The 27,449-nt window shown below is 44.5% G+C and overlaps 1 protein-coding gene and 1 long non-coding RNA gene across 2 annotated transcripts in view; one reads left to right on the top strand and one right to left on the bottom strand.

The window, feature by feature from the left end:
* Positions 1-10,043, bottom strand: part of LOC123952888 (guanine nucleotide-binding protein subunit alpha-14) — a 199,744-nt gene extending 189,701 nt beyond the window's left edge. Inside the window, exon 1 of the mRNA XM_046022506.1 lies at positions 9,393-10,043. Within this exon, the coding sequence (XP_045878462.1) occupies positions 9,393-9,516 (124 nt within the window). The 5' untranslated portion in view covers positions 9,517-10,043. The remainder of the gene's footprint in view (positions 1-9,392) is intronic.
* A 170-nt stretch (positions 10,044-10,213) lies between these two features.
* On the top strand, positions 10,214-25,422 carry LOC123952889. Its single transcript, XR_006820763.1, has 4 exons — positions 10,214-10,349; positions 12,623-12,782; positions 20,081-20,196; positions 24,991-25,422. It is a non-coding gene; the product is annotated as an uncharacterized LOC123952889 (long non-coding RNA).
* The last annotated feature ends 2,027 nt before the right edge of the window (positions 25,423-27,449 follow it).

Here is a 27,449-nt window from a genome sequence, read left to right as displayed (position 1 = left end):
GATTTATATCAACAAAAGCAATATGTTTATATGTGGAGCACATCAATCCTTGCCACTTCTAACATCCCCACTTAGAGCAGTATCAGAGGATTATTTCTGTTACCTGCATGCAACGAGGTCCATTTCCTGTGAATTTGCTCAGGCTAAGATATGGCTCCTAAGACACCAAACTAGGTCTTACACTTCAGAGGATTTAAGTCATTGGAATGACAGATTCTCTTTTCAGAGCCTCGAAATTTCTTGTTCATAAAATTAAGTGTGAAAGGCTCCTCTAAAATCAAGAGGCCTATATAAAATCCTTCATTTTTATATAGGTAGACCTACCACATATTTAGAAAAGTTACACAAAAACTATGAAGAGTTTGATTTTTTTCAAACTATTTCAGACCAAAGCAATAAAGAATAACAAATTTCTCAAGTATCGCTCCAGTTATGTATCGAAATCTTATGTACAGTTACTAGGAAAAAATCCTTCTGGAACTATAAGGAATTTATTTTACCAATATCATTTTATTATGTTCAGTTAGCCAATATATTATAGTACATCATCCGTCTTTGATGTAGTGTTCAACAATCCATTAGTTGGTATAACACCCAGTGCTCATCACAACATGTGCCCGCTTTAATAATTTTATTCCAGGATACAGGCTAAATTTTCATATTTTGACACCACTATTCTAGGCATAAACATTCAACCTGAGTAGGTAGCTAAGACAGTGGACATGTAAAAAAACCAAACCAAACAAAACAAAACATAAATAGTTCTGGAATTTTCTACTTCACTTTTCTTCAAAATCCAACCAATGCCAGGCTTCCTTTCCTGAATATTCCTCAAGTACCTCAAGCAATAGAGACCTCCAGCTACTATAAGTAAAATTCTTCATAGTACCCATTTTCTAGTTCATGGAAAGAGACATACATATTTATTCAACCAATATTCAAGCTAAGGTCCCTGCTCAGCACGGGGGCAAGGATAGAGGCAGGCAGTTGGTGAGTGATGAATAAAACATTCATGGATTTCAAGGTCTCATTAAGACTCTTCCCAGACTGAATCACTTGCCTGGATGACTCCACCATCTCTCAGTCACTGGAGCTCTCAGAACATTTGGTGCCTCTCATTTTTTTCATTAGCCTTCTTTACATCTAATAGCCCCCCAATCCAGGAAACAACATTTTTCGAGTTTTACTTGAAATAGAACCAGGGGGGATGATGGCAATACATAGAGGTTTCCCTTTTACTTTTAGCACTTAAACTGGTTTCCTGAATTCAGTTCTATTTCAGCAATTGGAGGACTTTGCTTTCTTTTAAATTTGTACTATCCGATTAAGGAAAAAACTCAATAGCCTTTAAATCCTTGATTCCAAGACTTATTGGCACACAAATGAACATTTTTATTTATTTTTTTAAAGATTTTATTTGACAGACAGAGATCACAAGTAGGTAGAGAGACAGGCGGCGGGGGGGGGGGGGGGAGAGCAGGCTCCCCACTGAGCAGAGAGCCTGATGCGGGGCTTTATCCCAGGACCCTGAGATCATGACCTGAGCCAAAGGCAGAGGCTTAACCCACTGAGTCACCCACGCGCCCCACAAATGAACATTTTTAAGGCCGAGATGCCTTTGCACCTATGTGTGCATTTATTATGGGGTTTCCTTTCCTCAAAAGCTGTTTTCAAATCAATGGCATGTCTTATAACCAATGTTGCCTTAGAAACTAAGAAATTCAACAAGAGGACTCAGATTGACTTAATGAAAAAAAAAAAAAAAGTTGGCAAGAAGATTGGACTCCTAGCCTTGGCTTACTGCCATTTAGTTACTAGTCACCGAGCCCTGTGACATCTGCTGAGTCCCTCCATGCCTCTGGACCTTTTCTTCTCCATTCATAAAATACAAGTTTACACTTCTGTTTCTCACACTCTGCGGTAAGAGAGGAGCTTAAGTTTTTCCAGTCAGTTGCAGACACGGATTTATGAAATACAACACTATGTAGATTACACAAGGATTCTGCCCATGACTGATCACCTTCATTTATTTGATATTCCTTAGGATTACAATTAGCTTGCATTTCCCCACTACATAGTCGCTGAGCACCAGAAACAAAAATTCAGGGAATGAGTCATGCAGAATGAAGGTGTTTGTCATTCATGGCAGATTCAAGAGAGCAGCAGTGTGGTGAATCCATCTGTGGGTCGCTGAAAATGGGCCAACAATCCAGAAGACACTCCCGGCAAAATAATAAAAGATACAGGTTCTCTTTTCCTAATATTCATTTTTTAAACATACAAAACATGAGAACTCATCAGTTACTTTGAAAAACGTGTTTAAGCAACTACAATATTACCCTGAGGGTTGGCAATACAAGCCAATGTTCCATGCGATTTTTCAAAGAGAAGACAGAAACACAGCAGCTCTTACTAGAACGTACTTCCTCTACACCACTTAGTCCATGATAGGAAGTCAGGAGTTAACGGCTCTTAGCCCTAAGGCCACTGTGGTTTATAAAAGCATGGCTTTTTGAGTAGTACATCAAAGTGTAAGGGTGCAAACAAATGCGAACTCTTGTTTTTAGAAGGACTCTTTTAAAACATTTATTTATTTATTTATTTATTTATTTATTTATTTATTTATTTGAGAGAGAGAGAGAGAGCATGAGGGAGGAGAAGGTCAGAGGGAGAAGCAGACTCCCCATGGAGCTGGGAGCTGCATGCGGGACTCGATCCTAGGTCTCCGGGACCATGACCTGAGCCAAAGGCAGTTGCCCAACCAACTGAGCCACTCAGGTGCCCTAGAAGGACTCTTAAGTGAGGTAAACATATGTATGTGCTTGCTCTTTGCCCACCTACCTGGCACGTGGGGACAAATGCTAAATAACCATACAAATTACCTAGCTCAGACTAGGTAGGTGCTCAGATTGAGCACCCTTCATCAAGTTGATGAGAGCTATTTATTCCACTTCAAGAAAGAAATCATCCCCTAGGCCAGTCAGTCTCAGGGGCTTCCTGGATATTTGCTGAAAAATCAGTGTATCCGCCTTAGAGCCTGGAGGTATAGACAGTCAGAGGCTGGCCAGCCCTGAGTGCCAGACCAATGCTCTAAGAGAGGTTCTCACACCTGAGTGTCCGTCAGGACCATCTGGAGGGCTTGGTAACAGACTGCTGGCCCCACTCCTGAACTTGATCCAGAGGGCCATGATGGAGACTGAGAGTTTGCATTTCTAACAAGGTTTCAGGAGGTGTTGATGCTCCTGGGAGCAGACTTTGAGAACCACTGATAGAAGATATTTGATGACAGAATTGGCAAGGTATCAGAGGTCACCTGAAATAAACCTTTCTCTGTCCTAGTGAGTACCTAGGGTTGAGAGAAGAATGTCATGGTTATATATCCAATACTCAGAGCTTTCTCCACCAAAAAAAAAAAAAAAAGAAAGAAAGAAAGCAACTCAGGTGACTCAAGACTTAACAGGCTGCTTATTTCCTGGTTTTAAGTTATGGCCATATATCAGGACCCTGCTCGAAGAGGCACAAGCAGAGCCTTCGTGCTGTTGACCCTCCTACCCATGTGTCCTTCCGAGAATATGTTAGTCTATCAGTGACCTCAAAATGGTAGGCAAGCGGCCTTAGACCACACAGGGTGTTGGCAGCCCAATGGGACCTACTCGCCTAGATTCTAAACCCAGAGAACAAGTCCCTACCACTACACCATGCTGCCTGTCCCCCAGCTCCCCAGCAGCTGAGCACAAAAAGATGGCCTGAGATTTTGCAAAGCGACACATAATATAGGAGATGGTCACAGATGACTTACAGCAGTGCTGTGGACCTAAGTGTCCAGGGCAGCCTCAAGTGCTGTGGGGGTGGAGTCCCTGGCTGTGTGCTTGGCAGTGTGGACGGATACCCATGTCAAAACTCCCTGGGATCATGCCCTTTCGGCTGAGCCTGCTCTCCAATTTCCAACGGTTCTGTGAACTTCCTGCTTCCCCTCCAATAAACTAGTCCTCTGCTTAAATGGTTTGCAACCAAGAACCCTGGCTGACATGAAAACCCATTAATTTACCCAGCAGCAGAGAACCAATGGATCCTAATCAAAATTAGGGCTCCCAAAAAGACCCCCACAGTGCCCTCCACCTTTATAGCTCTTGCATTTCTGTTGGTACATTTTGGTGTTGGCAGCAAGGGCTGCTTGACCCCCAGGGAGCCCCACCCCAGGCCATCTGTGCTCAGATGACAGAGAAAGTCTTGATTTACACCCCCTGGCCAGAACAATGGATCCATGGATCCTGGGATCATGACCTGAGCCAAAGGCACACACAACGACTGAGCCACCCAGGAACCCCACAAGAAAACTTATTAAATTCAGGTATCACTGGAAAAGAAAAAGGGTTTTATAAACCACAAGTTATCTTTGGTGAGAAAAAAAAAAAAAACAAAAAAAAAAAACCTTTGAGGGTTAAGGGTTTTTTTCCCCCCATTGTTTTTGTCTAACTCTACTGTCTGGTTTTCTCATCTGCTCACAGCATTACAACCTCAAGATGTTCATCTTCGAACTCCATGCCTTAAAGAATGTGGTTCCTTTAGGTACATCGAGACTGGTGAGGGATTTGAGTTGGGTACCTCCTCTCTTTGTTTCAATTGCCCTAAACATCTTAAAAGGTGCCATTTGCCACTAAAAGTCACCAAGGCCCTGTAGAGAAATGGCTGATTCCCCAGCTGGGAAGGGCAGTCTGCTGGAGCTCGAGGCTCATCCTTATGCCTGAGAGTAAGAAAGGGTTAAAAAACAAAAAACAAAAAAAACAAAAATGATGGGCCACGTTGTTATGATGCAAGCAGCAGCCTGAAGGGGATCTCATTACACAAACTGAGTACGATGCAAGTGCCCCAACGATTAAGTATAGGGATGAAGAAAAAACCAGTGAGGAATTCATTAACATGTACTGATAATAAATAGGCCAGAAAAGACATAAGCCACAAATTAAACAACAACAAAAAAAAATTCACATAGTCCCCCATTCTGAAGCACATTATGGAACCAAAAAATGAAGTTTTACATTAACATCTATTTTGTATTAACCACAATATTCACATAAAGGGCTAAGACGAAACATAAAAACAAAGAAATCTTGCCTTCAAGTACCGCTTCTAGCATCCCAGAGCCTCAGAACACCACTTACTGTCCTCAAAAGCTTCTCTTGGTAGATGGGAGAAGTTGGTGTGTGTCCTACATGAGCCCACATATGGACGGCCATAAACACCCTAACCTCCCCATTTCTTAAGGATCTACTCGAATGATTCCTCCTCCAGTGGACTCCCCTTCATGCACTGCCTGTACGAAGTTTTATTCTGTATTAAGCACTTATGACCATCCTCCTCCTAACAGTTACTTGTGAACACATACCTCCAATTTAGTACTTCACTTACAAATGATCCCAGGCACCGAGTAGTGCTTGGCACTTGGGAAAATGTTGGATTGAACCCAGTGAAGAGTAAAGAAACATGGGCATACTTAACCATTTCACTCCTTTTCCTCTTCACAGAGCTAGAAAATTCTGTCACTTTCTATGGAGAAAACCACCCTCCCTATGCAATTTCCTCTAATAGACTTCCAGGCTAGGAGCATGATGATTAGTATCCAAGGGAGATTCTGTTACAACCAATGCAATAATATTTTAAGGAACTCAGATTTTCACCTATTCTGGTGTAAATAGGGAGACTGAAATCAGCTTATGGCTCAGAAAATAAGGGAAACTGAAAGTAAAACATTAATGTTGGTGCATTACCAGGACATTTTAGACAAACTGCTATGCAACCCGTAACTGATCAACTAAAATAGAAAGTAACACCTCATTGGTGGTTCAAAATGCTCAAAAATGGAGTGAAGATAGCTGACACTTATCACTACCAGACAAACCCAAGAGAAACTACTCTGTGGTTTAAAAAAAAACAAACAAAAAAAACAAAAACAAAAAAAAGTACAGCTAGGGTTTCAGGGTTTGAACCCAGTCTAGCCTCAGAGCTTACATTTTTAACCCCTATGCCGGTGTAAGTTAAATACCAATTCCCCATTGTACATTCCTTCCAGACAGTTCCTACGTGAGGTCTGCATCCAAAATTAAGCCATCAGTTTCTGGAAACACTCAACTCTATTAACAACACTTCACTAAACCTCATTTAATATTAAAAATAAAAGATTCCATTTCTTCCCCCTGCCACCACCGTTTAATTGCTTTTATCCAGACACTTTCTTCCTGCACTGAATAGTACTCATCAGGGCTCTTTGCAGAACTACTCTCGCCCTACTCTTATCTGAGGAACTGATAAGGTATTTCTTTCTACCAAATTCAATCATCTTCTTTATCCATCCCCCTGAAAGCATCAAGTTGACATCTTGCAATTGCCAGCCCAAACCAGATAGCAGCTTTTATCTTCCCCTGCGGACACTGACCTATGCTTTTATTAAGTGTAAGCAGGATACTGCTCTACTGAATGCACTTTGGAAACTCACATCATTTTGTTGCAAAAGCATACTTCCTTGTCAAAGAGATGGTGGCTTTCCAGGTCATTCCACCTTCTGGACAGGATCCTCAACTCCCATTCACAAAGTGCCATTTTCACCAGAGCCATCTGAGCGGTGGATTATCTAATTCTGCCATTATAGACTCAGGTGGATTCTGCACCCACACTGCATCAGTGAGGACAAAACAGCATATGCCACGTCCTGATCCTTTATCTTTGAAGTCACTGCCTCCTCCTTCATCTTGGGGAGAAATGGAAGTGTGCCCTGCTCCCTGAAAAGAGGGAAGGAAACCCAAGTTTTTAAGCCCTTCTTTGGGGTTCCTGACAGCTCTAAATGACTGGGTAACTGTTTCTATTGGTTTTTAAGGAACACTGAGCCAGTATGCTACTCAATGAAAACAGGGATCTTAGGAGAGGAGACAGTGCCTGGAGGGTGCAGGAAGAGGGTTGGGGTAAAGGCCTGGGGAAGGCCAAGAAGACATTCTAGTCACCAGTATTAAACATGATCCAGGGCAAACATTTCTCCCCTACTTAGAGTGTAAATGCAAGCATTTTACTCCCCCCATCCCCCCCTCAAAAAAACAGGCCAGTTCACCAGTTTCGGATGGCTCAGTGCACAGCCAGTGTTTGTAAGCTCCTGGGGTGTTCCTGACACTGTACTTCACACACTGGCACAAATCAACAGCTTCACAATGAAAGAAGCCACAGGCTTCCCTTGAAAAGAACAATTATGCCACCAAAGCCAAGCCTGCCCCTATCATTCGTGGGCTCTGGGACAAGACTACAAATGAAGGCCCCAACACTTTAAGGTCATCAAGCTAGCCAACTGTCACAGAATCCCCCTTGACAAACGCAGGTTTCTAACCACCTGGAGGGCCAGGTACAATTTAGAGTTCGCAGGCCCCTGGGAGTTCTGGACCAGACACAGGTTGTTTCAACATCCCTGCTAGATGGACACAGTCTCTTCCCTCCCCCACCCAGGCTCCAGCTCTCCCCAAGGAAGGGCTCAGGGGCACACCTGTAGACCTTCAGCCTGTTATTTCCAAGCTCTTCCAACACCCCAGCACAGCTGCCCTTCGGCCATTCCTCAGGGAGGAGGTCTGCCTCCTCCCCACTGGCAGAGGCCATGGAAGCAGGCTTGGGGCCTTTGGGAAGGGAATTCCATGGAAATCTGGGGGTCGGGGCTGGGGTGCAATGTGTATTCTGGGTGGGCAGCCCACTCCACCTGCAGACACCTACCCCAGTGGGGAGGTGAAGGCCAGACACCCTCACATACACCTTCTAAACCCCGGGAAGCAGGGATGGGGGATGGGGGGGGTGGATAATAAAAAGGGTTCCTTGGCTCAGGCCTGAAGCCAATATGGAGTAAAAGCTTTCTCCATTTTATCCTAACTAGATCAACTTTTCTTTTTTTTTTTTAAAGATTTTATTTATTTATTTGACGGAGAGAGAGATCACAAGTAGGCAAAGAGGCAGGCAGAGAGAGAGGAGGAAGCAGGCTCCCTGTGGAGCAGAGAGCCCGATGCCGGGCTCGATCCCAGGACCCTGAGATCATGACCTGAGCCGAAGGCAGCGGCTTAATCCACTGAGCCACCCAGGCGCCCCCTAATAAAGCTGGTTTTTTTTTTTTTAAGATTTTATTTATTTGACAGATAGAGATCACAAGTAGGCAGAGAGGCAGACAGAGAGAGAGGAAAGGAAGCAGGCTCCCTGCTGAGCAGAGAGCCCTATGTGGGGCTCGATCCCAGCACCCTGGGATCATGACCTGAGCCGAAGGCAGAGGCTTTAACCCACTGAGCCACCCAGGCGCCCCTAGATCAACTTTTCTTAACTTGAAGCATTCTGGAAGGGTGAGTCCTTATATCCAACATTAATAAACTGTTGTGAGAGGATTCCTGTCTGGAACTGATCAAAGAGTTGAAACACTTCTAGCTATCTGCAAAGATCTAACAGCTAATATCCTGGTGTGAACGTAAATGTAAATATTCCTCAAACAGCAAATGGATTCAACAGGGTTCCAGAAAGTCAGAAAAGGTGGGATCCTTGCCCTAGGCCATAAGTGGGGAAACCTTAACATTTTCTATCTCTTTTGGAAACTTAAGAGCCGGATGAGTAAGTAGTCAAGGCGGTGGGGGCAGCCAAGTCCAAAGGCTAGGAAGGAGTATACGCGGAGTGTGGAGTGAGCAGGGGAGGTCTGGGCCTGCTGGTCAAAGGGGGTCACCAAAGACAGACGGTTGGGGTCACAGTGGGGTGAGCGGCTAGGGCTTGGACCTCAGCCCCACTAATGACCTAGTATCTGCTTTGTTTTTTCCCAAAGCAAGTTAACCAGTTTTCCGGACCTCCATTTTCAATTCTCCAAAATGGAGAGGTTACTACGTTTGCTCCTTACAGCCCAGCGATGCGGTGCTGACTAAGCACAGTCCACACTTGGTGAGCGCTCACTCAACCACACCTCTTAAACTGAGAGCACAGCGATTAGGGCTAGAGCTGCACCCAAAGATTTTCACCAGGCAGCTCCCCGCCACCTACCCCAACATCCAAGACGGGGCTCTGCAGAAGCTGAGGACAGAAGGATGGGGTTAAGGTTTTAGGGAGCGGAGCAAACAAAGCAGACACTGATCAAATGCTACGTCTCAGCCTGGTTTTGGGTAGGGAAAGGGTGCCTTAGAAAGTCGACCAACTGCAGGGTGCAAAGGACAGATGCGTAAGGCCCCCAAGCTGCCGGCCTCGGAGCCCACACCCCTCCCCACCCCGGCGAAAGGAAGAAGCCGAGCTACACCCCGCGGGCTCCAGGCCTGGAGGGGATCTGCGCGAGGGAAGGGGCCGGGACGGCGGAAAACGCCTGGCGGGCTGGGTTCGGGGGGGGGGGGGGGGGCACCGTCACTCACCCAGCAGCAGCAGCTTGAACTCGCGGCGCGCGTCCTTCTTGTCCCGGCGAAGCTGCCGCTCGATCTCCGCGCTGATGCGCTGCGACTCCTTCTCCTCCGCCGACAGGCAGCAGCAGCCGGCCATGGTGCGCGCTGCACCCGACGGCGCGACGCGGTCCCGAGGCGCCCGGGTTCTCCGCGGGCCGCTCGCCCGGCCGATCTGCGACAGGCACCCGCGTTCGGGAAAAAAACAAACAAAAACAAAAAAACAGACAAGGCCGCCTTGACTTTTAGAGAAGCCTGGCCTCCTGAGGCTCAGTCCAGTCCTCTAGGATGGACGCGGAGGCGGGGGCGAATTCGGCGCGCTAGGACAGCGGAGCGCTCTGCAAACCCCGCTCACCAGCCCCACAGCCCGTCCTGCGGAGGAGGAGGGCCCGCCAAGAGGATGGGAGCGCTGCCGGCGCCCGGAAGATGCACACGCCCCTTAGCACAGGAGCCGGACACCCAGTCGCGGGGCGCAGACCACGTGTAAATAGTTGGGGTGTCCGGGGCGGGAGGTGGTGGCGTGGAGAGCGGTATCTCCCGGTCCCAGAGGTGTCCCAAACGGGAGACGGGCTCGGCGTGGGTTGGAGGCAGAGGGCCTAGCTAGTCCTTCCCTGGAAAGTTCCGAAAGTGACTGCGGATTAAGACTGAGCGTAAGGGTTCCAGCTGGCGCTAGTGGCTTTAAGTGGCAGAAGGAGGCGGAGCGTCTCAGATCTGCAGCCCTGGCGTCTGCCCGGGTTGGCCTTCGGGGCGCGCCAGCCTGAGGGTGTCTGGGTGCGAAAGGGACCAGCCAGGAGTTGGAGCGCGGAGACCCTGGGGGCAGCCCCCACACGTGCCTCCCTGGCCGCGAAGTCCTTGCACCCGGAGTGCCGCGTGCCGAGGTGGCGCGCTCTGGCCTGGGGGCCCCGCTTGCTGCCCAGATACGGGTTCTGACAGGTGAGTGAGTTTTGTCAACTTCAGCCTCAACTCCTCCCAGCTGCGAGGAGAGTGGGACGGAGCCCAGCGTCCGCCCCCGAACGCGTCGCACCCGGGGCGAGGTGGACCCCTCCACCCCCGCCGAAGTGGAGGCTTGCACACCGGCGACACGACCACACACCCCTAGTTTCCTAGACGGGCTCCTTCCGCTTCCCGGCCGCCTGGGCCCAGCCCAGCCCGGGTTCGGCCTGAGCCCTTGGCCCGCTGGGCAGTCTGCCTGCAAGGTGCGGCTGAACTTGACTGCTGGCAGCTGCCACGGGGTTTCAATTAAATAGGAGAACGCCAGATCTGAGGGTAAATATCCTCCCGGCCCCTTCCTCGGGCACCTGGTGAGAAGGGCTGGGCTTGGGGAAAATGGAAAATGGCTGGCTACTTTGCATTTCATGGGGGGAATGAGTCCTGCTCTGTAAAGAGGGCTGACACGCTCCTGGCCCAGCCCTGAAACCCGACAGACAGTCGCCGCCTTTGCAAAGGTGCGCCCGCACCTCCACGGTGACCCCGCTCCTGGAACGTCGGGAGCCTGTCTGAGCCGCGTCATAGAAGCTTAAAAATTAAAAAGCAGCTCTTCGTACTGAAATGCTACAATAGCATGCATATGACAACTTCTGATTTTTGTCTCCCGTGGAAATAGGTTTTGAATCAGAGCACGGAGAGGTCTACGGGAAACGGAGAATGAGGAAGGCGGAGGGAGGGGATCCCGTCGTCCACAACAATGAATGTTTTTTCCTTCTTCTCAAGTTACTGGATGCCCGTAAACACTTTATGGCGTTAGGCAATTAGCTAATGCCTCCTCTGTTAAGAGAAGGCGTTAAGTGCCTTTTATATGAGTGACTTATAGCCCATCAGTTCAAACTGAGGAGCGTATTGAGTGGAGAGGGTGGTATTTGTCATTATAGAAGAAACTTGGCGTTGCAATGCTATCTGGCTTCAAGCTTTTATGATTTATTTTACGGTTTTGAGAATGAGAACGAAGCGGGCATTAAAAATGAATGTGCTTGCATTCTTCAAGGCGCTCTTCCTCCCTGCAGGCATAAACTGATACTAACAGTGACCCCTACAGGAAACCTGGACATTTCTCATCTGATCCTTGGCCATTGAATCACACTGGTCTCCCTTCGCTCTTACAGATAAATTTACAATTTGAGAATAAGACCTCTTAAGCCAAGAGCATCATCATTATTGATATTTTTAAATGATTACAATCATTTGTGTTTTAAATGATTAAAATGATGACGTGATTTAAGTGATGTAAAAGGGCTAATTTGAAGTCCAAGTTAGCTGGAATGACTGACCTGTTGGGCCCAATGTTGCTAAGTTTCCAAAAAAGATAATGAGACCTGTCGCTTCTGGCAAATCTGAAAAATGTTCCTGAGCTGGTCAGCTTGGCAGTATGCGTCAGAAGTCTTAAATGTGCCCACCCTCTTTGACCAGTTAGTAATTCTTTCCTTGAGAAATAATCAGAGGGAAGTCATAATTTATGCACAAAAGTTTACTTCCAATAACAATAACCCAAAACAACCTAAATGCCCAACAACAGGGCACGATATATACATACATAAGAGATAATATATACATACAATGAGATACTTTAACAATCATTAAATATTTGAATATGTAACATATATGAATACCAAGTAAAGGTTTGGAGGGAAACCTCATAATGAGTGACAAAGTCAAGATACAAATATATAAACAGTATGATACAAATTTGATTATGTAACAAATTTGTTATGGAAATAGGCATACACACTTTTAAGAGACCACAGCGGCATCACCAACAAGGTAATTTGCTCCAAGTCATGGCTTTTTGGCTGATTAATAATTCTCTGGTGTAAAATTGTTTGGGGGTAGCTCATGTAAAGTTATCAAGCCCCCCTCCTTTCTTCAACTGCAAAATGAGAGGATTGTACCAGAATAAGCTCAAAGGGTCTCCCAACTCTGACATTCAATTATTTCTTTGCTGATTTTCACACTTAGAAGATAGTATGAAAAATAATAATAAACTAAAATTTGTTATTGAGAAATAGTAACTAGTAAGAACTATAAAATGAGAATATCACAAGACAATTATTTTTATGTCTATTTTTATTAGTGTCTCTATTTTTGATCTTTAGGATCTGGGGGCCGGATGAGAATAAGTTACTGAATCATTTGCGACATCTTTCCAGGAAGGGGTAATTTGGGAAAGAGGCTTTAATAAAAGAGGATATTTGTTTTCCTGCATTATTCCCAAGGTACTGCAATTCCATTTCATCCCCGTTGAAGATGAGAGCACAGCGTGGACATGAGTTCCAGCTATCTGGCAAGTGCTGGGCACATAGATGAACTGTGTGTCTGGGAGTCCTCTGAATGTCCACTGATACCATGCCAGACCCTGGACCTGGGCCATTTCAGGTACAATTCCAGACTTCAGTTAGGCTATAAGTCTAGTAGAAGGGAGTTAAGACTGAGACCCTGAAATCAGAACCCAAACCTCCTTGCTCCCTCCCAGAGAGTGGACAGTGAAAGCATGGAGTCATTGGGGTGGCTGTCCGCGGCCCATGGATGTGCAGAGTGGGCTCCTCAGCTAACCTCCCACTTCAGCTAAGCCTCATTCACCTCCCATCACTCCAGACAAATGTAACTACGTGTTCTCCCCACCTCCATGCCCTGACGGCTGCAGTTCCCTCTTCTGGGAAGGCCAGCTCTCCTTCCAGGAAAAGTTTGGGACTTCCTCTCCTAAACACATTGCTTTGGAGAAACCATCTCCGCCTGTTGTCAGGTGGACCCTTCTTTCTCTCCTGCCTGAGAAACCTTCTATGTTCTTCTCTCCCAACTTCTCCCTTTATTACACCTGTTCGATTTTTCTCCCAATGCGTTACTCTGCAGGTAGAGAGCGTTTCTTATTCATCCTCTTATTTCTAGATGAGTAAGATTAGTCAATTGAATAAAGTTGAAATTAAAAAGAATTTGCCTGATATAAGAAAAAGAAACTAGAGAGAAAAGGAGGCTCTCGTAGTCAAAGACCGTGAAAAACTAATCAGCAAGTCTGTAAGAATCCATGTATCATTTAGGAAACACTTGTGTATTAGTAAAGTGACTCCAGCTTGCCTGCTTAGAGGAAATGACTGCCTGGTGTCTAATTCAGAACTTCAAGGAACTGTGCTAATAGAAGGCTGGAAAGGTGCCGTTCTCTTTGACAAATGCAGCAGCTTAGAATTTTAACAACCTGGAGTAAAAATATGACCTTGAGGTTCACAAAGCTAAAATAGCACTAATTCTAATGGACGTATGCTGCTTGATGCTCTTTGGCAGTGTTTTTCAAACTGCAGTTGTGACCCATCCCTGGTTTATGACCCACTTATTTTTTTAAGAAAATAGAACAGAAATAGAAAATATCAAAATATGTCGCTGTGTGTTATTGCATGATATTTTTATTTCAGTTGTATACATGAGTATTAACTTTTTAAAAAGATTTGATTTATTTATTTATGAGAGAGAGAGAGAGAGAGAGGAGGAGGGAGGAAGGGGCAGAGGGAGGGGGACAGAATCTCGAGAAGATTCCACACTGAATGCAGAGCCCAACGTGGGGCTCTCAATCTCAAGACCCTGAGATCATGACCTGAGCCAGATGGCTTAACCGAGTTACCCAGGTGCCCCTACATGAGTATTAACTCTTACGCAGACCAGTTATCAATGGGATTTGTCTATAACCCAGATGGGTAGGTCTAAATGATTCCCAATTTTCTGATTCATTTTTCAGAGTTCCTAATTTTTCATTCAATTTTCTGAGCCCACTGTGTTCTCTGTAATGTTTTAAGTGTTTCTCCCCACTCTCTACTTTTCCCCTACCCCCAACCCAACCACCTCTTCTTTCAGGTGAGTGTGATAGGTAAGAGTCAATGGAGTCATGATGATTATTTGGATGAATGGGTGATAATTACAGTGGGTGGATGGGTGTATTCAATATCTATGTTTCTAAGGCAGTCAACGTGTCCACACGTTACTCCAAAATATTCTCTGCCTGAAAACTAGAGACTGTTTATTATATGACTTCTTTTTTTAAAGATTTTTAATTTATTCATTTGAGAGAGAAAGTGAGCATGAACTGGGGGGAGACGCAGAGGACGAGGGAGAAGCAGACTCCCTGCTAAACAGGGAGCCCAACATGGGGCTAGAGCTCAGGACCCTGGGATCATGACCTGAGCCAAAGGCAGACGCTTAAATATCTGAGCCACTCAAGTGCCCCATTTATTATACAGCTTCTGTGGAAAGGCTAGAATCAGTAAAAAGGAAACCTGCCTTCAAACACTGAGAGTAGGCAGCAATCGCTACTGTTTGTTTTTGAACCTGACTTTTGGTATGGCAGTTAGGTATCTCAAAAATTTAAGGAGTAAAAAAAAATTCTTTAAAATGAGAAGTTCAGAGATTTATATTTTGCTTGTTTTCCTCTTTGCATAAATGCCTCTCTCCCCTTATATCACTCTCCTCCTGAATAAACCAATGTTAACAACCTAGTATGCTTTCTTCTCTATTTTTTATACTCTTGAAGTATTTTTTATACTCTTGAAGTTTTCCTTTTTATACTCCTTTTATACTCTTGAAGTATTTTTTTATACTCTTGAAGTACATCCTTACATAAGGATAAACACACTCATAAACATATATAAACTTTCACAGGAGTTTGGCATCATCAGTTTAAACATGAGCCTATGGACTCGATATTTTGCTTTTCTCATCCATCAGTACCTTGCTGGGAATCTGAGTAAACTGCTTACCCCCGATGCCGGTCATACATTCATATATTGTATTCCATCGTGTGAAAGGACCATATTTTTTTTTTTTTTGAGATTTATTTATTTGACAGAGAGAGATCACGAGTAAGCAGAGAGGCAGGCAGAGAGAGAGGAGGAAGCAGGATCCCCGCTGAGCAGAGAGCCCAATGTGGGGCTTGATCCCAGGACCCTGGGATCATGGCCTGAGCTGAAGGCAGAGGCTTAACCCACTGAGCCACCCAGGTGCCCTGAAAGGACCATATTTTATTCAGCTTTTCCCCTCTGAAGGGCACTGGTTTTTATGTCCGATCTTTGTCTACTAAAAAAGAATTCTGTAATAGCATCTTTGTATATAAATCCTTGTGCCCCGGGGCTTTTATTTCCCTGGGATAGATTCCCAAGGAAAAGACTGCCGAATTGAAGGGTATATGCATTTTTCATTTTTAATAGATGTAACCGGATTCCTTTCCAGAAAGACTAAAACAATTCACATGTCCGCCAAAAATAAGAATATTCGTGTCTCTACCAGCACTAAATATTATCACTCATTAATTTTTGGCAGCTTGAAGGAATTCAAATAATGATGAAGTGTTGCTTTCTTTGTGTTTCCCTGGCTACCCATAAATCTGTACATTTCTTCATAGTTTGTTACCATTTGTATTTGGTACTCCGTGAGTTTTCTGTTTATATCTTTTGCTCATTTTTTTAAATTGGGTCATTTGTCTTTTTCTTGACAATCTGAAAGATGATATATTTTCAATATTGCCTATCGACTTTTTGTCATCTGAATTACAAGTTTTCAAATGTATTATTTGCCCTTTATCATTTTAAATGGAATCTATTGCCATAGAAAAGATTTTATTTTTACATATGCAAATATTTCTTTTCTTGCATAGCTTCTGGAATTCTGGTCTTTGTAAAAAGTTCTCCTTATTTCTTTTCAAAAAAATTTTTAAAGATTTTAAAAAATTTATTTTTAAAGATTTTAAAAAATTTATTTGAAAGAGAGGTGAGAGTACTTGCAGGGAGGGGAGAGGCATAGGGAGAAGCCGACTCCCTGCTGAGCAGGGAGCCTGACAGGGGGCTCGATCTGGGGACCCGCAGATCATGACCTGAGTAGAAGGCAGTTGCTTAACAGACTGAACCATCCAGGTGCCCCTCCCTATTTCTAGATTGTACATGCACTATCTTAGAATTTTTTAAAAGCACTTTTCATTATTTTATTTTTAACGTCTTTGTATGACAGTCTCATGGTGACTGAAATTCATTTCTCTGAGTCTCTACTCCTCCAGTAAGCTATTTATTCCTATACTGAGGCCATCTTGATATGATGACAGGTGCTCTGAGGAGTATCTTGGTATCTGAGAGGACATAACACCCCAGCATTATCCAACTCCTCTGAGTTGTAGTCAGACATTTGTTTTTCTGTAAGAAGTTTAATGTCATTTGCCACTGGCTTCTCCCCTGAACTTCCTAGCTTAACCTTAACCTTCCTCTGCCTTCCTGATGCATTGGCGTGGGTATCTAATAGACATCCCCAAAATAATAAGTCCGAAACTAAATCCAGAATTTGTTTTCCAAAACTTATCTCCCTACTGTCTCAGCACTACCAAATATCCAACTGACTGCCTCTTTGCCCCACCTCCCATACCTTAATCTTAGCCACTAGAGACTCCTCCTTTAAACCACATTTCGAATTTATTTTGGAACTGTTGTATGCAACCATCAGTTTTCACACTGGGCAGCTCCTGGGATGTCACACGCACTAAATCTTGGTGAATGGGGCTCCCTGTTAGGTCACATGTGTCCCCCAGGTATGTTCATTTCTATTTTTGCTGCTACCACTTCTGTCCAAGCCAACAGGACTTCTCATGAACTAAAACAAGAACTTTGCCATTGGTCTTCTTGCTTCCATTCTTGACTCTCTGAGATCCACTTATCAAAGGATAAGACAGCCAGGATGAGCTTTTAGAATCCCAAAATGTGTCCCTTCATTCCCTAGATTAAAATCCTCCAATAGATTCTCACCAGAGTTTAAACTAAAATCTTGTTCTAGACCATGAGGACCTACACAATGGGGTCATTGCCGACCTCTCTAAATTTATATCCTAATATTCTCCCTCTTTTCAAATATACTCCAGTCATACCTGTACCTCAGGGCCTTTGCACTATCTGCTCTTTGCTGGATCATTCACTTGATATCATCATACTCTTGTCTCTTCCATGGTAGTGGCATTTGTCCCTACCTGATTTTTCCTGTTTCCTTTCTTCTTTATTTGTTTATCATCTTCTCCCAGGAAAATGAAAGTAAGCTCCCCAATAAGAGGGATAGTGACTGTGTTCTCCATCACTGTATCCCAGGGCCTAGATTAGGGGAAGATTTATAATCTTAAAACTGTCCCCCCCCCAAAAAAAAAAAACTGTACCACTGAACTCCTTTCAGATCCCATTCACAAGATTAAAGTTAAGGCTTGGAAAAGTCAGCAATATGGGACTTGGGATTTCTTTTGTTTTTTAATAGAGAGGAAGGTGGTGGGGGCAGAGGGAGAGGAGAGAATCTTAAGCAGGCTCCACACCCAATGCAGAGCCTGACACAGGCTGGATCTCACAACTCTGCGATCATGACTTAAGCCAAAATCAAGAGTCAGATGTTTAACCGACTGAACCACCCAGACACCCTGGGATTTGTGATTTTTGATTTACCTGTTTTATACTACATTATCTAATAGCAAGTCAAACAAAATACCCCTGAGGACGCTTGGTTGGTGGACAAAGGATTCTGCTTGTGTTTTCAAGGTTAATTGCAAGTCACAGAGACCCAATGTAAGTGGACAAGTTAAAACAGAATTTATTGGCTTTTAGGGTTGAGAAGTTCGGGGGTGATCTTGATTTTAAGCTCTGCGAAATCTCAGTGCTAAAGTGAAGTCCTATGGAAGCCATGTCGTGCTTCATAGGTATTTGTTGAATGAATGAATGAATGAATGAATGACACTACCTCACTGGATTGTTGTGAATATTAGAAGAGATAATACATACAAAGCCTTTGGCTCCTCGCCTGAAACTAGTAAGAACTCATCAGGAGTATGTAGTATTATTTTTTTTATTAATATCATCATTATCAAAGACTTCGTTTTCAACACAATAGATGCATTCATGATTATTCTCGTACTATGGGGAAAAGGAAGAGTGTGCACTTTGCACAGTCATTGGGAATGACTCGGACTGTCTAGGTGCACCAGCAGACGCAATCAGGTTACAAGGCTTCCCAGCAGAGGCAGAGAAGTGGATTAACCCTGCAGGGCTTCTCTGGTCCAGATGGGAATTCGGTGTTGAGTGCTTTTGAAAATACGTGTTGATTTTAAATATCTGAATCAAATACGCAGTTTTTTAAAGGCCATCATGAATGGAAAAAGCATCAGAAGGGGCTCCAAGTTCTTCTCTCCTAAATGTTATATGCATGTATTATTTTTCTTCCTGATTTTAAACTCTATAAACTTGGCCAATATCAGTTAGAAATACAGACTTGCAGAAAAGAAATATATAGTTGCCTTCTCTCTTCTTAAGTACCTGAGTCACTCCTTGATAAATGGAAAATAAATGGAAGTCCATCCACTCCCTTTTTAATGTCACTGTGGTGGGTTAAAAATGGCCAGGAATTTGGGGAAGCACTTTCCTTCAAGAAGTGAGACATTGGGGCGCCTGGGTGGCTCGGTGGGTTAAGCCTCTGCCTTTAGCTCAGGTCATGATCTCAGGGTCCTGGGATTGAGCCCCACATCAGGCTCTCTGCTCAGAGTGGAGCCTGCTTTCCCTCTCTCTCTCTGTCTGCCTCTCTGCCTACTTGCAATCTCTCTCTCTGTGTCAAATAAATAAAATCTTAAGAAAAAAAAAAGAAGTGAGACATAAATTCCCTCCTCTTAAAGCCAGACAAGCTATGTATGTGGTTGTTTGGACTGGTGCATTGTTGTAGAAATGACACTGTATCATTTTCCAAGCCCAGGCCATTAAGAGACTAGCAAATTCCATTTCCCATCTTGAATCACATTCCCTAAGCTGCCTCATAAAAATCTGAAGAGATCACCTGGAAAGACCCTGAGACTACATGGCTGAGCTCCTCCCTCCCGCCAAGGTGCTAGGGATAGGAGTCGAGGTGCCAAGGCTCTCCAGCCCAGCCCAGCTGGATACCCCTACTTGACCCCTGTCCGTACCACGTAGAGCAGAGAGCCAATAGCCAAGCCCGCCCTAATTGCTGGCCCACAGAGCTTGATAAAAAATAAAACGGTGGTTGTTTCAAGTGGTTAAGTTTTGAGGTAGTTTACTTAGCAGCCATAGGTAATCTGAACCCTCTAGCAATATTTGTATAGAGAGCAACAGTTAGTAACCTGATAAATCCAAGCTGATACGTGGCCAAGAGAGCTTCACACAACTAGCCACAGGAAGCTCCTCGAAGCAGGTTGGACCTCACAGATAGAGTGGTTTGGTGGCCAGGAAAAGCTGAATGACAACAGTTTCCACTTTGGGGAGAGTTTGTCTCTTTCTTCTGAGTACATAGCATATGCGGGAGCTACTGTGTTAGTGAGGGTGTGGGGGACCCAGCACGCACAAGCAATCCAAAGACATTTGACGCTCAGACTCCTACACCAGCCTTCTGAGCCTCTGCTGTGTATGAAGCCCTGGAATAATGATAACTGGGAGAAGCAAGACTTACCCTCCTGGAGCTCATCGTCTACCGGGAAAATATTCAGAATTATTTGCTAATGATATAGGAGGGCAGAGCTGCAGTGGGAAAGAAAGCCCACCTCATCCTAAAACTGTGCTCCTGAACCCTGTCCAGTCCCATTTCCATGATCAAGTGAAGTCTTCGCAAAATGAGCACATTGGAGTGCCTGGTATATAACCAGGTTTGTGATTTGGTATTTGTTTGTCCACACTACGTTATAGAATATCAAGGAAAACAAAATGCCCCTGAGGACCCTTCATTTGTGGAGACCGGACCCACCTGTGCCTGCCAGGACATGGTGATCACAAGCAGCAGAGGGCTGCTATGAGCTGACAAGGTAAACAGGGAACTGACCCACGCTTCAGATGCAGAAGTTCAGGGATCGTCTTGATTTTAGCCTTTGCTGAATCCAGATGCTCAAATGGGCCAAGAAAGCTGTCTCCTTCCATGTTTCTGGCTAGATTTTCCCCTACATTCTACTCCTAGCACGGTGGCGAGATGACTGCTAGAAACTCCATGCTTACCCATATTTCCTGGCAACCCCAGTAGAAAGAGAATGCCCTCTTCCTGATATTCCAGCAAAAATTCCAAGGTTGAGTGTGATTAACTGAGCTTGAGTCCATTGCTCCTCCCTGAATGGATTCAGTATGCCTCAGGCGAAGATCGTGTATACAACCTTTCAAGGGTAAAGTTAGTCACTCATTTTATTTAGCCCAGTATATTCAAAATATTATCATTTGTTCAATATTAAAATTACTAATGAATTTTCTATTCATATTAAACTAGAGTTTGCAAAATGCATTTTATGCTTACAGCTATCTCCATTTGGATCAGCCACATTTCAAGCATTGTTCAAGTATTGGGCCAGGCAATACTAAAGACTTATTTTTTATTTTTTAAAAATTTTATTTATTTATTGTGAAAGAAAGTGAGAGCACGAGCAGGGTGGAGGGGCGAGGAGAGGGAGAAGCAGACCCCCTTCTGAGCAGGGAGCCCGACACAGGACTCAATCCCAGGACCCCGGGATCATGACCTGAGCTGAAGGCAGATGCTTAACCAATTGAGCCACCCAGGAGCCCCAATTCTAAAGATTTATTGTGGTGTAAGAGGAATGGAATAGAATGGAATGGAATGGAATGGAATGGAATGGAATGGAATGGAACAGAACAGAAAAGAAAAGAAGAATAGGGGAAAAGGCAACTTGGAGCAAGTAAGGGAAGAAAAATCTGTCTTCCTGTGGTTCCGGAGCTCAATGGAAAAATATCTGGAACTTTGTGTGTCTTCTTAGGAGAGGTACAGCACGAGCCAATGGAGCAGGAGTGGCCTTGAGGCAGGGCTGAGGGGACCTAGCAGGGGACACCAGCATAGAACACAGGACTTCCAAGCAGAGAAAGGAATCTGGGCATCTCAGTAATGCTGAGATGAGACACCTTGTCCTGGGACTGTTGAGAGGAAGACACCAGGACAGAAGCTGGCTTGGACAAATGACAAGCTCAGACCAGACCACACTGTGACCACCACCCTGTTCCTCCCTTTGGCAGTTAGGGGAAATGAAAGACAGCTGATCGTGAATTGACTGAGAGCTGATTGCTTGAGCTTTCATTGCACTGACTAGTTTGTGGAGGGAGTTTCAAGAAAGAAATGAAGCTTGGGGCGCCTGGGTGGCTCAATGGGTTATGCCGCTGCCTTCGGCTCAGGTCATGATCTCGGGGTCCTGGGATCGAGTCCCGCATCGGGCTGTCTGCTCAGCAGGGAGCCTGCTTCCCTCTCTCTCTCTCTCTCTCTCTGCCTGCCTCTCTATCTACTTGTGATCTAAAAGCAAAGTAATATACCTTGGATATCTGAGATTATTGGCGTGGAAATATCATTCCTGAAGCAGTCTCCAAAACCCTGCGTGCTTGGCAATAGAGCCACAGCCCTTTGTCCCTTAAAGCAGGGGCTTTGGTGACCATTCTTTACTCGCCAGTGGATTTAGCCCTCACACACCCCAAGGGGATATTTGGCCATATGGGAAGACAGTGTTGGGTGCCACACCAGGGAGGAGATGGCTATTGTGGGCGGAGGTCAGGAATGCCACTAAATGTCCTACAATGGCCAGGTCAGCCCCCACAACAAAGGTTCACGCAGCCCCGACTGCCAGTAGTGACTACACTCGTGGTGAGCATTGAGTAACGTAAGGAATTGTCAAATCGATATGTTGTACCCTCAAAACTAATACAATATTGCATGTCAATGATGCCTCCATAATAATAGTAATATTAATAGTAACAAAATGCCAGTAGTGCCAAGGTTGAGGAACCCTGGATTCAGCCGGTTTGAGAAGCACAAGGAGAGAGGAAAAGGAAGTTCTTTTCTTCTGTGTTGGGGTGAACCCGTCATAAAAGAGAAGGCAGTCCTGGGGCTGCGTATAATGTAGTTTCTGTAACACGGAGGAAACGGAATCTTCTGTCAGGGTAGCAAGTCTGAGGACGAGCCACAGGGTGAGCCAGGCCCAGAGGCTGAGGCCCCAAAATGTCTTCCATTTTCCTTCTCCCCTCCCCCTCCTCCCTCTTCTCTCCCTCAACAGTCCCCTCAGAGGAAGGTTCCCCATGGCTGAGGTGGGGCTGAGGCAGGACGAAGTGAGGCAGCAGGCGGCTGCAGAACCCTGTCGTCCGTCCTTGTGTCCTCCCGGTGCAGGGGGAGGCAGAGGCCTGCTCTCCCGGGCCCCAATGTCTGGTTTCATTTCCGCGCAGCAGTGGGCGCCCGGGAGGCGGCTGTGGGGAATGAGCCAGACGGGATAGTTTTCTCACTCTGTGCCTTTGCTCACACTTGACTCCCCTCTGGAACAGAGCCTCTCCAGTGTTGTTGAAGAATCACCTGGAGAGCCGGTTAAAGCACAGACTCCTGGGCTAGCTGCCAGTGTCGGAATCAGCAGGGCTAAGGGCCGAGGTGTCCAACATGTCCCAGTGCGCCTGGGATTTTCCACATTAGCACTGGAAGCCCTGCCTCCCTGGCAAACCCGGATGACTGGCCACCCTGAGGTGGGGCCCAAGATTTTGCCTTTCTACCAGTCAGTCTCCCAAGTGACGCTGATGCCGCCCTCAGGGGACCCCACTCTGGGCTGCCATGCGGGTCCAGCGCACCAGGCCTAGAGCAAATGAAACCAGCTTCAGAAAGGGTTACCTATAATGCCTACTCCCTCCCCACCCCAGACCCCCTGACCCTGAGGCAATGCCGTTGTAAGGTGACAGAATGTACCTGGGGTATATTTCCTGCTGACATACTTCGCATTTCCCACAGGGAAGGAATCATAGTCTCGTAGCCTACCTATTGCCATGGGAATAAATCCAGGGGGATTCCAAACATATGGAAGATAATAAGTCAAGTTGTTCAGCAGACAAAGCTAAACATTTATTGAGTGCTTACCAGCCGCCAGGGACGGTGCTAACCATTTTATAGGGTTTAAGTCATGTCATTCAGTGTGCGGCTGCTATTCCCCCCATTTTACAGTTGAGGAAAGAAAGGCTTGGAAAATTGATAGGACATGTTCACAGAACCAGAAAGCCATAGAGCTGGAATTCTATCTCCACTGTGATATCAGAGCCCATCCTCTTTTCCATGATGCTCTGCTACCTACAGTGAACCAATAAATACATGTCTTTGTATAAACAGGTGTAGGGATGTTTAGTATTTACTTTTTTAAAAAAGATTTTATTTATTTATTTGACAGAGAGAGAGTGATCACAAGTAGGCAGAGAGGCAGGCAGAGAGAGAGGGGGAAGCAGGCTCCCCACTGAGCAGAGAACACAATGAGGGGCTTGATCCCTGAGATCATGACCTGAGCTGAAGGCAGAGGCTTAACCCACTGCCCATCCAGGTGCTCCAGGATGTTTAGTATCTATGTAGAATATATTTCACTTTTTCATGGGAGTCCACGTGCCTGAGCTGTTTGTGTGTTTGACACAGATTCACATCGTCTTTCTGGGAATAATGCAGGACTGTTTAATTTTAACTTTGAATCTGCACTGAACACTGATTCACCATCGTTTGTGGTGATTTTTCAGTCTGAGAAAGAGTGGGAGATATTCTGAGTGAAAGACATGTTTGCTCAGCACCCATCCACCATTCTGTGAAAATCCAGGGCCATCCATGTGGATTACAAGGGACTGATTCTGCTCTGGATCCATGGATGTGCACAGGACCCAGAACTGGTGCATCAGAGCACTCCATCTCCTTACCCATGGGGACTAGGGGAGAGGTGGGCACATGAGCCAAGCCTGGACACTGAGAACACTCCATCCTTTGACTCCAGAGACTGGTTCCTGGGATACTAAACAAAACCATTCCTGAAATTTCTCTAAGCCATCTGAAAGTCTGTGTTCCCCTTCCTCTGAGATAACAAGTTGGAAAATGTGAAATAACCTTGTGGCTTCTGGTAACCATCTTTGGAAAGATATGGAACATCTTTATATGGGTATAACACCACTATAGATAGAAAAAGAGCCATAAGATGAAGAAAAAGAGAATTCCGTCATGATTAGAAACCCTCAATCCAGATTCCCAGTTACTTGAGCCATTAAATTTCCTTGTTTGGAAATTTGGAAGGTAGCGTCGATTGGGTTTCCATCACTTGCAACCAAAAGAATTATGGCTAATACACCTGGCCCATGAGAAATGAACAGACAGGTCTTAGTGGGTGGGAAAAAACCAAATACCTTGGTTTCCAATAATGATTATTTTAAAGTGCCCTAACATTTTAATACCTACCTACCTTGTTACCTTCTGTAAAAAAGATTAACGGTAAATGGCCATCAGACTTCCTACCTTATCGTAAGAATAAGCTGAACATAGACCAGAGAGTAATTGATATAAATGAGCAAATTGGTCTTTTTAGATTTGGCCTGGGGAAGGGAATTTGGTTTGACTATTTGCCTTTCTTTTCTGATTGTGTCTTTAGTTACTAATTAAGGATCTGTGGTCAGATAGGTTTTTAAAAAATGCATTCCTTAGTTAATTTTTTACAGACTGCGAATTTATAAAATTTTCTGAATACATAGAAGCATATTTATCTGTTAAACTTTCTCTGAACCAGTTCTTAGAACAAACTTTCTCTCATATGTTGTCAGTTGATTTTTTTTTTTTTTTTTGTCAGTTGATTTTTAAAAGCCAACTTCTCAGCACAGGACATGTATCAGGACCACGGAGTTGAATCTGAAGAAATAAAAGGAATCAGGGTATTGCTCATAAGGCCGGTCATTCCAGCACTAACACAGTCGAATTCAGAGAGTAAAAGAATCTGGGTAAATGGTTATATAATCAAACTAAAAGACTTCTCTTCAATCTGAGTGTGTTTGTTTCTGTTTGGATGATTATTTAAGAGTGACATGGTTTCCCTCTGGCTACTGTCATTATTTTCTTTGGATCTTTATTCATTGTGTGCGCCATGTACTGCCTAGGACCCTGAAGTTGCTGAACGTCTTATAAGGAACCAGCTCCAAATGACCTGCTCGCCAGTGCAAACACGTCTGACAGGTTTAGTGACCCCGCTGTGCATACAAGTAGCTGAACCAGCCAAGCCCAGGCTCTTCCTTGATATACAACCAAGCCCAGGGTTATTTCTGGTTATTTCATCCTGAATTTTGCTTCCAGGCTCTTTTCTAAACTCCCCTAGCCAAGGCTATCAGTCAATTTATGCCCTCTTTCAGAAATGTTTATTGGGGTCTATGCCTGGGGTTCTAGAAATGAGTAAGTCTCTGTTTCTTTCTTGATGGAGTTTCTGGTCCTTTCAGGAAGACGGGTGTATCAGTGCATTTATAACATACCCTGAATGTGTACCATGGGCTCTGAGATCATGGAGGAGGGGAGTTCTTTGAGATAGATATTTTCTCTCTTATGTGTATTTTCTTGATGAGTATGCTAGTGTGCAACCCCTTCCTTGGAAATGGTCCTTTCTCAAAATGCTTCTAAATAAAAGAAAATATCAGTTCCTAGCTCTATATGCTGAATAACTATAATGCAACTACCAGTTTCCTTACTTTTGATTTGGAAATTTTTCAAATGTCCGGAAAATTCAGAAGAACAATATAATGAATGTCTAGTAACTCTTTACCTAGATTCTCTGTTAACATTTTCCCCATATTTGTTTTACCTTCTCTCTTAGTCTCTCCGTAGTTTGCTGAACTATTTGAAAGCTGCAGATATCAGCACTTCTGTCATAAAAAAAATCAACAAAATTTGCCCAAGAATAAGGACATCCTCTTACAACAACCCAATATGATAATCACATCTACAAAATTTAACAATTTCGTAACATAATGTACAATCCACATTCGGATCTACCCAGTTGTCTCAAAACTATCTTTTATAGCTGTTCATTTTTTTAAAATCCAGTATATAATTGAGGTTTTTACCTTCTTTGTCTCTAATCTGGAATAGTCCTTGCCTTTTGCTGTTTTTCATGCTATTCTGTGTTGGACAGGTTCAGTCCACTTGTAGAATATCCCAGAGATTCAATTTATTTGATGGTTTCTTTATTATTCATTTCCAGTTTAAAAATATTGGCAAGAGGGGGCCCCTGACTGACTTAATCGGTAGACCATGTGGCTCTTGATCTTGGGGTCATGAGTTCAAGCCCCACGTTGGGTGTAAAGATTAAATAAAAATATTGGCAAAAGAACCATGGGTCATTCGAATAGTTTTGTTTGTTTGTTTAAGATTTATTTGAGGGTTCCTGGGTGGCTCAGTGGGTGAAAGCCTCTGCCTTCAGCTCAGGTCATGATCCCAGAGTCCTGGGATCAAGTCCCGCATCGGGCTCTCTGCTTGGCAGGGAGCCTGCTTCCTCCTCTCTCTCTGCCTGCTTGTGATTTCTGTCTGTCAAATAAATAAAATCTTAAAAAAAAAGATTTATTTGAGAGAGAGAGAGACAAAGAGAGCAGGTGAGGGGGGAAAGAGAGAGAGTGTCTCAAGCAGACTCTGCACAGAGTGCAAAACTCCACAGAGCCCATTGCGGGGAATGAGCTCACGACCCTAAAATCGCAACCTGAGCCAAAACCAAGAGTTGCTCACCCAACCACCTGTGCCACCCTGGCGCCACTCATTTGTGTAGTTCTTACTTCATCTTCTTAGTAGGCATGTAGTGAAATATGATTAAAATTTTAAACTTATACATTAAAACAAATCCAAAACCAGAAAATAGTTGATTTCTTTTTTTTAAGATTTTATTTATAAGTAATCTCTACACTCAACGTGGGGCTCAAACTCACCGCCCAGAGATCAAGGGTCACGTGTTCTACCCCCTGGACCAGTGAAATGATTTGATTTCTAATCGACGGGAAGATCTGCAGACTGGAGACGTTACTATTCAAATTATGCTCAGCAGACCTAAAAAATTCAAAATCCCAGACCCCTCTGCAGATTTGTTGACTCACAATCTGTAGTTTAACAATACCCCAGGTGATTCATATGCACCTTAAATTTTAGGAAGTACGCGTTGGAGACACCGACTAGAGGACAAGCTTCTAGCATACTGGCCTTTCCAAATCAAAGAGCTATTTGTGGAGGATGCCCTTAGGACGTAATATCCATCTCCTCTTTTTCATGACCAACAGAACA

The sequence above is a fragment of the Meles meles genome, chromosome 11 (genome assembly GCF_922984935.1).
Source record: "Meles meles chromosome 11, mMelMel3.1 paternal haplotype, whole genome shotgun sequence".
NCBI classification, from domain to species: domain Eukaryota; kingdom Metazoa; phylum Chordata; class Mammalia; order Carnivora; family Mustelidae; genus Meles; species Meles meles.
This window is presented reverse-complemented; position numbering and strand designations above follow the sequence as displayed.